This window comes from Lepidochelys olivacea (genome assembly GCF_965140295.1).
Source record: "Lepidochelys olivacea isolate rLepOli2 genome assembly, chromosome: 11".
Lineage (NCBI taxonomy): Eukaryota > Metazoa > Chordata > Testudines > Cheloniidae > Lepidochelys > Lepidochelys olivacea.
In genome coordinates this window covers 373,038-385,291 of record NC_140421.1, presented here as the reverse complement: position 1 = coordinate 385,291, position 12,254 = coordinate 373,038, and the positions used below count along the sequence as shown (strand labels likewise).

Sequence of the window (12,254 nt, the reverse complement as noted above, 5' to 3'; positions counted from 1 at the left end):
ATGAGGAGAGGACATTGGGATGTGGGGGGTCCAGGTTTGGGGGCCCTGCTGTTTTTTTTTTTTCTGGCTCTCAGTTCAGATTGGGGTTCTGCTCCCAGGTACTTCCATAGTCTGCATCACTGTGGTGTGAGTAGCTCTACAGTATTTGCTGCTTCGTGATAGCTCCTGAGCTCATGTGAAGTGGTGTGCCATTTGTGGGGCTCTGAGATCTGGAGAGCTATACAGGGTTTGATTGCTATCTGGCGATTTCTGTGCAGGACAGCGATCATGCTGAGGAGGCCTTTCCCGCCGCTGAGGACGATGAGGATTTGGATAAGACCTTGTCAATCAAGAGGTTTGGGGACCTGATAAGCAAGTCAGCATCAAGGGATCTGGAAGAGCAGAGACGCAACTACAGTGAGAGAGATTTTGAACGTATGTTGGTTTGAACACTCTGCCTGCCTGCGTGCCCACAAATGTCCATCAGACCAAACCCCTCTATACCCTTGGGGCTCTGTCAGGTCTGCAGATCTCAGTAATGTGCTGTTTACCTCCTTCTTGCAGACTGTTAAGGAAGTGGTTGCATATACTCAGTCTCAGCCACATGCCTGTAGCCCCCATTCTGTCAGTTGCTTTTTATTGTCACCTCTTGTGTAGAGATTTAGCCACTTTCAGTCCACAGGGTAGCATTCCTCGGAGGCTGGGAATCCATTCGCCTCCTCACCCTGGCAGCTGGGAACCATCACAGCAATTTCCACATAACTTAAGTTTTCTGTTTAAAAACATTTCTTGACCTTATGTCTGTGAAGAAACTTCCAGATGTGGCCTGAAGCCAAGCTGCCTTCCTGAATCTGCAGACAGACAGCTCCAAAGCTCCTGGTGCCACAGGTTCAGGCATCCCTATAGGTTTCTCAATAGCAGCCATGAAACAGACCAGAGTCATGTTCTATGCAGTGGTGGTGTGGCCACCTCAGTCTCAGGGTATTAGAGCGACAAGGTGGGTGAGGTAGTATCTTCTACTGGACCAACTGCAGTTAGTGAGAGACAACTTTTGTTGTTTCTCTCACCACCAGAAGTTGTTCCAATAAAAGATATTACCTCATCCACCTTGTCTCTCAGAATCATGTTAGTTTCATTCTACAGCTCCTTGGGGAACAGCAAGAGAGGCAGGCATGGGAGCTGTTCACAGAAGGACCAGCGCAGCAGAGACTGCCCTCAGCAGCCAAGGGTGAGGGACAGAGAGAGAAGCCAGTAGATTTAGTCTTCTGGTTAGCAAGTGTCTGGCAAATTTTCCAAGCTCTGGTGTTTCACTGCATGTCAATTTCAGTTTATTTTCCAGTATAGATTGTGTGAGACACAATCTCAAGTGTAAAAAGAAAAGGAGTACTTGTGGCACCTTGGAGACTAACTAATTTATTTGAGCATAAGCTTTCGTGAGTACTCACAAGTACTCCTTTTCTTTTTGCGAATACAGACTAACACGGCTGTTACTCTGAAATCTCAAGTGTGTTATTAAATTTCACATATATCACACATGCTGCTTTCGGGTTGGCCACTCCTTTGGAATTTCTGTCAAACAAGTACTGATGTTTCTGTTTGTTATAAACCACCCCCAACAGCCACTTATTGCTCATGCTTCCATTTCCTCCTAGATTCCATATTTTCAAAACATCAGTGTACACTATCACCTGCACATGGAGTTGCTGAGCACCAACAATTCTGCCTTAAGATGACAGATTGTAACACCTGTCTAGATTAGTGATCGAACTTCCACTCAAAAGTATCACCTGCATACACAAGTGTTAGTGCTGGAGGTGTTTGCTTGTGCCGCCAGGACAGAGGTTTCTCTGAAAAACTGACTCTAGATTTTTAGTGACTTTTCTCTTCATATTGTCCAATATTTTGCTGGAGAGAGAAGGGAGCCTTATTGAGCGGTGATTGAGATGCTCATTATTCCTCTTTTTCCTTTTTTGGAAGTCAGGACCACATTTGTTTTCGTCTAGTCTTAGAATCATAGAATCATAGAATATCAGGGTTGGAAGGGACCCCAGAAGGTCATCTAGTCCAACCCCCTGCTCAAAGCAGGACCAATTCCCAGTTAAATCATCCCAGCCAGGGCTTTGTCAAGCCTGACCTTAAAAACCTCTAAGGAAGGAGATTCTACCACCTCCCTAGGTAACTCATTCCAGTGTTTCACCACCCTCTTAGTGAAAAAGTTTTTCCTAATATCCAATCTAAACCTCCCCCACTGCAACTTGAGACCATTACTCCTCGTTCTGTCATCTGCTACCATTGAGAACAGGCTAGAGCCATCCTCTTTGGAACCCCCTTTCAGGTAGTTGAAAGCAGCTATCAAATCCCCCCTCATTCTTCTCTTCTGCAGGCTAAACAATCCCAGCTCCCTCAGCCTCTCCTCATAAGTCATGTGTTCCAGTCCCCTAATCATTTTTGTTGCCCTTCGCTGGACTCTCTCCAATTTATCCACATCCTTCTTGAAGTGTGGGGCCCAAAACTGGACACAGTACTCCAGATGAGGCCTCACCAATGTCGAATAGAGGGGAACGATCACGTCCCTCGATCTGCTCGCTATGCCCCTACTTATACATCCCAAAATGCCATTGGCCTTCTTGGCAACAAGGGCACACTGCTGACTCATATCCAGCTTCTCGTCCACTGTCACCCCTAGGTCCTTTTCCGCAGAACTGCTGCCTAGCCATTCGGTCCCTAGTCTGTAGCTGTGCATTGGGTTCTTCCGTCCTAAGTGCAGGACCCTGCACTTATCCTTATTGAACCTCATCAGATTCCTTTTGGCCCAATCTTCCAATTGGTCTAGGTCCTTCTGTATCCTATCCCTCCCCTCCAGCGTATCTACCACTCCTCCCAGTTTAGTATCATCCGCAAATTTGCTGAGAGTGCAATCCACACCATCCTCCAGATCATTTATGAAGATATTGAATAAAACCGGCCCCAGGAAACATCTTCTGATGTTTCTCCACATTATCCAGGACTCTTCAGAACTAATTATCAGTGGGTCAGTAAATTCATGGGCTAATTCTCTTAAGATCCTAGAGGGACATCATCTGAGCCCATGGAATTGTTTATGTTCAGATTTTACAAGTGTCCCCTGCTCCTTGTCAGGAGCCATTATACAGGCTCTTCCTTCCAGATGGATTGTTCAAACTCCTTTTCTATATTTATCTTGTTGAAGACAGATTTAAAAGGAGCGGTTGAGTATCTGAGCCACCACTGAGGCAGAGCTTTCCAGGTGGACAGGAGATGCCGTGGAGCAGGGAAGGAGAGGATGTGCTGGGTGCACACAAGGGGGCAGAGGGACAAGTTGGGAGGAGGTACCGTGGTGCAGGTGAATCATGGGAGAATGTGCAAATCCTGAATTTAGAAGAGAGATGTGGTGGGTTTAGCTCTGAGATGTACTTTCTTGTTACGAATGCTCAATCCTGACTCAGAAGACCCAGTGCAGAGGTCAAGCATAGAGTTCTTCTCTTCTGGTGGCCAGGCAGGCATATGTCAGCCCTTTCTCAGCACTGTTTTGGGCTAGAGATTGCAGAATCTCTTGCCCTTGGTAGGCAGCTCAGGCCTTCCGTCAGGTCAGTGTTCAGGTTCTTTGTCTCAGCTTAACATGCCACATGATGACCCATTCCAGTTGGAGCTGCAAAGGGAAGAGACTGGGCCTGCACCTTTGTTTGTACCTTTATGCTGGTGAAAGAGTCCTGGTAGGCACTGGTGGGTTTAGTTCTGTCAAGTTTTTTTCCCCCACTTAATATGTCTTAAGCAATTCAGGTCTTGCACACTCTGGAGACTCTGTCGTGAGCAGAAAAGAGCCAAGGGAGTGGAAGCTGGAGCAGCAGCACAAGGGGGATTTTCGATCAGCCAGCCTGTGTAAAGTGCTTTGGTCCCAGTTTGGTTTTGGGCATGAATATTTAACTCAAATGGCCAGTGAACGTTTTGGGTGAAGGAAACTTTTGTTAAAGAGTAAGAGCTCTGCTCCTTCAATTGACGTCTGAGAGCTCATAATACACGCCCTGAGGCACACTTCTGCCCTGCCAAAAAGCTTCTCCAGTAGAATCAGGGCAGGGCAGACTCAACAATCCTGATATTTCTAGGGGCAAAACCAAGCCCCAAAAACGAACAAAATCCCCCCTGCCCCCGGCCCCCCCAAAACCAGCCCACCACCACAAAATACTTGAAAAACCAAACCAAAGCAAAACTGGAACAACAGTGAACCTGGCCGTCTTGTGTGCAGAAGAGGGGGTGCAAGCTCTCATTTTAAATTGTCCTTTGCAGGCCACTTTTCAATCCAAGTAGATTTTATTAGCTTATTATAGGAAAGAGGGAAAAGCCTGAAATAAAAGTGGATTACAAAATATGTGGCAGAAAGAGCTGCCATGTAGACCCAAAGCTGCAAACCCTGAGGAGCCACCAGTGTTTTGGTAACTTCCAGTTGCCTCTCTGGCTGTCTCAATGTCTCTGCTTCACGTCTCACAGAGTCAGTGTGTCTCCAGCAGGTTGTCTCGGGGAGGCTCTCTGTCTCCAGTAAAACCCTGCAAAAGCAGCTTTCTTTCCTTTCATGTGGAATGATGCGTTTTTATGCTTCCTCGTACACCAGTGGGGTGACAATTAATGTTTTTGAGGCAATGCACAGTAATGCCGCTAATTTCTTCTTGTTGCACAGTCCCTGTGACTCCTGTGGCTTCACACCCAGCAAATTCCTTTCTGCGGATTGGTTTAAACTAAAGGCTTGTCTCTTCTTGTTTTAGATCCAGATTTTTAAAACGTAGCCTTCCATTGGTACCTGCAGGCCCAAGTCCTGTCACACAGGTGACTAAGGACCGGATTTGCACCTGCAGTCAGGTACTGGGCCGCCTACATGGTTTTGCTCTCACAGTGCACCTGGAATTAGAAGACCCTAAAAGATGTGGCCTCTAGCATTTTTGTGGACAGAGGAGGGCGGTTTGTAAAAGGTCCACCCCATTTCTACCAGGCTAAGGAGCACTGGCAGCCCGTTGGCTTTGAAGCTCTCAGTAGCCCACTGGCTGCCTTTCAGGAGCGCCTTTCCCTGCTGTGCAGCGCACCGAGCAGAGACAGCTCTGTCATAGAGTGTAATGATGGGCTAGTGAGGGTTACCAAGCAGGCCTGGCTCATATTCTTGCCACATAGCTAAGGAGGTTTGCTCTGGCCCTGTGGGCTGCTCCCCCGGCCCTTGATCCCCCCCGTCCATGCAGTTTCCTGGAGTGGTTTCTGAGGTGCCTGGTCGTGTTTGTCCCTGCTGCCTCCTGCCCCTGACTCTCTCTGTCTTTCTCAGTCCATCGCCAAACCTCCCACCATATCCACCATCCCCTTTCCACCCACCTGCCTCCTGCCCTCAAGTTCCAGAAGAGGTTCCCCCATGCCAACCGGAGGAAGAGAAGAAAGAGAAAAAAGAAAAAAACCTCGGTGCCCCCCTCGGACATCACTCCCACCATCCAGGAAGTGGAGGAGGAGGAGCGGGACGAGGAGGAGGAGGGGGACGAGGAGGAGGAAGGAGAGTCGGAGGCAGAAGAGGCCCTGGAGAAAGAGGTCTCACCAGCGTCAGAGACAGAGGCTCATGAGAAGAGGGACAATCCTAAGCCTGAGCCCCCTAGCAAACCAAAGGCAAGGCTGGGGTGGGAGGGGCCGAGGGAGTCTGCAGGCTCCACCACTGGGTGCCGGGGGTCAATGAGGGGTAGAGTCTGGGATGGGCCATGCTCTAGGTGGCGAGAGGAGCTGAGATAGTTTACACCCTGGGGAGGAGGGGCTGGGATGGTCCATTCCCTGGGTGGCATAGGTCTGGCTGGCTCTATACTGTGGGTAGCAGTGCTTAGTGGGGAGGGTATGGGATGGTTCATTCCCTGAGTGGCAGAGGGTTAGGTCTAGGATGGCCCACATCTGAGGGGAGCAGTGGGGGGAAGATCTAGGACCATCCTTTCCCTGTGGGGTGGGTCTGGCTCGCTCATGCAGGGCAGGGTCTGGTTCTTGTGCTCAGACTTGTCTCCTCTCTGCAGTTCACTATTGGGAGTGACGATGAATCCTGCGGTGCCTTGGCCTCTGCACAGTTCCATGTGGAGAAGGAGTGTGGCATCATGTCCCCGATGCCACACCGCGCTGACCTGCTGCTGGAGACGGGCCCGGCCTCTCTTGGCAGGTAGGATGGACTTGACCTGGGGCTGGCTGGTCATTCAAAACGTGCTCATTAAGTAGGCTTTTTTATTTAGACTCCGATTCAGCTGGTACTTAAGCATGTGCCTAAGTAAGTATAGGGGTAGTCCCAGTGAAGATCAGTTAACAGTTTCAGTCTATTTTTAATTCAACAGTCAAATCAACAAAGCAGGCACTCAGTTCCTCATAACATCAAGAGGTAGCATCCTCGGATTCAAACGAAAAGGTTCTGGGTTCAAATTCCACATAGGTGAAATCTTGGTCCAGGTGATAACGTTTGCAGATGATACAAAAATTGGGGGGAGAGGTAAAGAATAAAGAGCACAAATCATTGATGCAGAGCAATCTGGAGCACTTGGTAAGCTGGGCGCAAGCAAACAATATGCATTTTAATATGGCTAAATGTTCCTAGATGCATGTTTTTACAAAGAATGAAGGCCATCCATGCTGGATGGGGGACTCTCTCCCGGGAAGCAGTGACTCTGAGAAAGATTTGAGGGTCCTGGTGGAGAATCAGCTCAACATGAGCTCCCAGTATGATGCTGTGGCCAAAAGAACTAATGGGATCCTGAGATGCACAAACCCAGGAATTTCGACTAGGAGTGGAGAGGTTATTTTACCTCTGTATTCGGCACTGATGTGAATGCTGCTGGAACCCTGCACCCAGTTCTGGTGTTCACAGTTCACGAAGGATGTTGATAAATTGGAAAGAATTCAAAGAAGAGCCACAAGAATGATTAAAGCATTAGAAAACATGCCCATGCGAGGTATAGTGTAGACATGGCCTAGGCTTGTTTTCTAATGCTTTAAAATCCACATCCCCGAGCGACGCAGTTACACTGACCTAATCCCCAGCTTCTCCCACTGACATAGCTACACCTCTCACGCAGGTGGGTTAACTCCCCCGATGGGAGAAGCTCTCCCGTCAGCATAATAATGTCTTCACTACAGCAACACAGGTTCAGTGGTGTGCGTGAAGACAAGCCCTGATAGTCATAGACTCCAAGAGCTCAATCTCTTTCTCTTATCAAAGAGAATATTAATATGTGATTTGATCACAGTCTATAAATACCCATATGGGGAACAGATATTTGATAATGGGGTCTTCAGTGTGGCAGAGGAATGCCTAACACGATCCAATGGCTGGATGTTGAAGCTAGACAAATTCAGACTGGAAATCAGGAGAGATTTAATGGTGAGAGTATTTAACTGTTGGAACAACTTACCAAGTGTCGTGGTGTATTCTCCATCACTGACCATTTTAATTCAAGACTGGAATTTTTTAAAAAGCTCTGCTCTAGAAATTATTCTAGGTCTCTGGCCTGGGTTATTCCAGAGGTCAGACTTCATGATCCCAAGGGGTCCTTCTGGCCTTGGAATCTATGAATTCCCCTTTGATTCTGACACAAGAGGCAGAGGCTGGGTACATCCTTGCATCCAAGCTCTCCTTCCTTACACTTCCCCTTCTCTCTCACCATGTGGGTTTGCCTGGGAAGGAGGAAAGGGTGCTAGCATGTGCCCACCCCAGTCCCCAAATCACTCACTCGCTCAGCCAGGTGTGCTACAAGACCCAACTGGGGCAGGGTCTGGATACAGCCTTCCTGGTTCCCAGGTACAGATGATCGCCCCCGTGACTAGGCTCCCTTACCAGCAGGGGTATCACCTGGGGACTGGATAGTCCCCAGCACAGGTATCTGGGGGGCACCATGCCAGGAAGGGAGGAGCTTGCCTTTCCAGCCTGACTTTCCTTTGCGCCTGGTTCCTGACCCACAGACTGGGAAGCAGTGGGACAGGCCAGGACAGGGCTTGTGGACACAGAGCAAGAACTGTGAGGCTGTGGGCCCATGAGGGATTTCCATCCCTTGTAAGGAAGGGGGGCTTACCCTGTAGGGGAGGGAGCAGAAGCAGCTTTCACTGGGCCTAACTTCCTGAAGACCCCAGCTGTAGTTTGGGAGTCCCTGACACATGCCTGCTCCTGGCCAGGGACTCTCAAGCTTTTCAGATAACTGGGTCTGAGGTCAGGGCTGGGAGGGACCCTTCAGCCCAGAGGATGATCTCATGAGAAAAGACTTACAAACAGGAGTTCAGACTGGGAACAACCTCTCCCCCTTCCAGCCCACCCCAGTGCTGCCAGCTCTGCTTTGCTGCTACTGCCAGGTTTCCCGTTTGTTTCCTCAGCCTCCCGGAGCCCAGAGAATGTTCGTCTCGGGGATGGGACAGGCGCAAGCCCTGGAGCCAGGTGGTGAGCGGGCAGAGGGTGAGTTATGACCTGAAGGAGCGGATGTGCATCGGCAGTATGACCACTCTGGAGAGTGCAGTGTACCAGCGCGTCCCCACCGATGAGGCCGAGGCCCAGATGCTGGCGTCTGCTGACCTGGACGACATGAAAAGTGAGGCCCTGCTTTGTGACATTTAATGTGTCTCCTGTACAAGTGTCATCCACCCTCTGCCCAACCCATAGACATCAGGCCTGGACATTTCTCCCACCCCGGACCCATCTCCCTGGGCATCAGGCCTGGGCATTTCCCACCTCCCGGGCTCATCCCCCTTGGCGTCAGGCCTGGGCCTTTACCCCCAGGCCCATCCCCTTGGTTGGAAGGCCTGAGTAACCCAGCCATACCTTCCCTCCCCACTTTGTGTCAGCCCTAAGACTCTGCCATCCCCCTGGGAGCTAGGCCTGGTAGTTGGTCCCACCATTCCTTGGGTGCAGGAGCAAGGAAACATGTCCCCTGGTGTTTCCCCAGCGCTATGCTGAATTTTGGTTGAAAAGTTGAACCGAAGTCCTGGCAGTTCATGGTGAGCGGCTACAGACCCCAGGGTCCTTGTAGCAGGAGTAGGGTGTTAGCACCCTTGGCTTGACCCAATTTCACCTGGCAGAATTGCAGTCTGCCTCCCTAGATACTGCCAAGAGTTTCCTTTGGTGACAGGATTCTGCTTCACTTCCTGTCTGAACCTGGTGTGCAGGGGTGCTAGGACTAGGGGTTATGACGATGCAGCAGCACCCCCTGGCTTGACTGTAGTAATAACCAAATATATGACAGGTTTCAGAGTAGCAGTCGTGTTAGTCTATATCCGCAAAAAGAAAAGGAGTACTTGTGGCACCTTAGAGACTAACAAATTTATTTGAGCAGAAACAACTCTGATATCATAATCAAAAAGGCTGACAAAAGAGGTGCTGTCGTCATCATGAATAGGTCGCTGCTAGGCAGCTCTCCTACACCACTTTCTACAAGCCATTACCCTCTGATCCCACTGAGGGTTACCAAAAGAAACTACAGCATCTGCTCAAGAAACTCCCTGAAAAAGCACAAGATCAAATCCGCACAGACACACCCCTGGAACCCCAACCTGGGATATTCTATCTACTACCCAAGATCCATAAACCTGGAAATCCTGGGCGCCCCGTCATCTCAGGCATTGGCACCCTGACAGCAGGATTATCTGGCTATGTAGACTCCCTCCTCAGGCCCTACGCTACCAGCACTCCCAGCTACCTTCGAGACACCACTGACTTCCTGAGGAAACTACAATCCATCGGTGATCTTCCTGAAAACACCATCCTAGCCATTATGAATGTAGAAGCCCTCTACGCCAACATTCCACACAAAGATGGACTACAAGCCGTCAGGAACAGTATCCCTGATAATGTCACGGCAAACCTGGTGGCTGAACTTTGTGACTTTGTCCTCACCCAAAACTATTTCACATTTGGGGACAATGTATACCTTCAAATCAGCAACACTGCTATGGGTACCCACATGGCCCCACAGTATGCCAACATTTTTATGGCTGACTTAGAACAACACTTCCTCAGCTCTTGTCCCCTAATGCCCCTACTCTACTTGCGCTACATTGATGACATCTTCATCATACGGACCCATGGAAAAGAAGCCCTTGAGGAATTCCACCATGATTTCAACAATTTCCATCCCACCATCAACCTCAGCCTGGACCAGTCTACACAATAGATCCACTTCCTGGACACCACAGTGCTAATAAGCGATGGTCACATAAACACCACCCTATACCGGAAGCCTACTGACCGCTATTCCTACCTGCATGCCTCCAGCTTTCACCCAGATCACACCACACAATCCATTGTCTACAGCCAAGCTCTACGATATAACCGCATTTGCTCCAACCCCTCAGACAGAGACAAACACCTACAAGATCTCTATCAAGCATTCTTACAACTACAATACCCACCTGCTGAAGTGAAGAAACAGACTGACAGAGCCAGTAGAGTACCTAGAAGTCACCTACTACAGGACAGGCCCAACAAAGAAAATAACAGAACGCCACTAGTCGTCACCTTCAGCCCCCAACTAAAGCCTCTCCAATGCATCATCAAGGATCTACAACCTATCCTGAAGGACGACCCATCATTCTCACAGATCTTGGGAGACAGGCCAGTCCTTGCTTACAGACAGCCCCCCAACCTGAAGCAAATACTCACCAGCAACCACACACCACACAACAGAACCACTAACCCAGGGACCAATCCTTGCAACAAAGCCCTTTGCCAACTGTGCCCACATATCTATTCTGGGGACACCATCACAGGGCCTAATAACATCAGCCACACTATCAGAGGCTCGTTCACCTGCACATCCAGCAATGTGATATATGCCATCATGTGCCAGCAATGCCCCTCTGCCATGTACATGGCCAAACTGGACAGTCTCTACGTAAAAGAATAAATGGACACAAATCAGACATCAAGAATTATAACATTCAAAAACCAGTCGGAGAACACTTCAATCTCTCTGGTCACTCGATTACAGACCTAAAAGTGGCAATTCTTCAACAAAAAAACTTCAAAAACAGACTCCGACGAGAGACTGCTGATTTGGAATTAATTTGCAAACTGGACACGATTAACTTAGGCTTGAATAAAGACTGGGAGTGGATGAGTCATTACATAAAGTAAAACTATTTCCCCATATTTATTCCCCACCCCCACCCCACACTGTTCCTCACACGTTCTTGTCAACTGCTGGAAATCCACCTTAATTATCACTACAAAAGGTTTTTTTTTTCTCTCCTGCTGGTAATAGCTCACCTTACCTGATCACTCTCGTTACTGTGTGTATGGTAACACCCATTGTTTCATGTCCTCTGTGTATATAAAATCTCCCCACTGTATTTTCCACTGAATGCATCCGATGAAGTGAGCTGTAGCTCACGAAACTTTATGCTCAAATAAATTTGTTAGTCTCTAAGGTGCCACGAGTACTCCTTTTCTTTTAACCAAATATATGGTTGCCACTTTCAGCACCCCTGCTATAAAAATTATTCCAGCTCCCCTGCTGGTATGTGGTGTCCCTGTGCTTTGCTCTCCCCTTCCCCCAGCAAGTCGAGGCTGCCTTTCAGCGAGGGTGGGTGATTCCTGGGGAGCTTGTATCAGTTTGGTGACTTTGTAAAGTGTTTTGGGGTCTATAGAACCATCCTCATTGTCACACAGGGAGCTGTCACCTCCTGGTGTGGAATACAGGGGACCTTGGAGAGAGACCCAGGGCCCCAGTTACTAGATGTGCCTCTGACCTGATGGTTTAGACAGTCTGGAGTCTAAACACTTCTTGCAGCTTTATCTGGAGACTGTTAGCTGCATTCGCAGGCACCACCATCTCAACGGTCACTTACTGTCCTGGAACAAGAGACCTCAGCTAGCACTTCTTCCCCATTAGCCCTCCATCCTTACCTGCGGCACCCTTCCTGCTGTTCCAGCCCTGGGCTCTCCCTTCCGCTCTGCTGATGCTCTTCTATCCTGCCTTGCAGTCCTGGGCTCTCTTTCCCCTCCCCACAGCTCTGCTAGTGTCCCTTAATCCCAACCCGCAGCCCCCTGCTGCCTTGCCTGGGACTCCCCCCTTCCACTCTGCTGATGCCCTCAGTTTGGACTCACTCATGTAGCTCCAACCCTTTCCTCACCTCCCACCCCTTGGCTCTGTGTCTTTTTTCACCTCCATCCTGTTACCCTCTTGATTTGAGGGCTCCATGCATCCCTTAGTTCCAGCCCTCTCCTCTGGACGTGCTTTCCCAGCGAGCAGTGCCTATGCTTGCCAGGAGGGTGCTGGTATTGCAGC

General features: G+C 49.3%; 1 protein-coding gene across 5 annotated transcripts in view; it reads left to right on the top strand.

Moving 5' to 3' along the window:
* Nucleotides 1–12,254, top strand: part of SLC4A3 (solute carrier family 4 member 3) — a 78,114-nt gene that overhangs the window by 12,498 nt on the left and 53,362 nt on the right. For all 5 annotated transcript variants that reach the window (XM_084642955.1, XM_084642952.1, XM_084642954.1 and 2 more), the window contains 4 exons: nucleotides 258–414; nucleotides 5,300–5,628; nucleotides 6,018–6,157; nucleotides 8,350–8,561. In XM_084642955.1, the coding sequence (XP_084499081.1) occupies nucleotides 258–414; nucleotides 5,300–5,628; nucleotides 6,018–6,157; nucleotides 8,350–8,561 (838 nt within the window). The remainder of the gene's footprint in view (nucleotides 1–257; nucleotides 415–5,299; nucleotides 5,629–6,017; nucleotides 6,158–8,349; nucleotides 8,562–12,254) is intronic.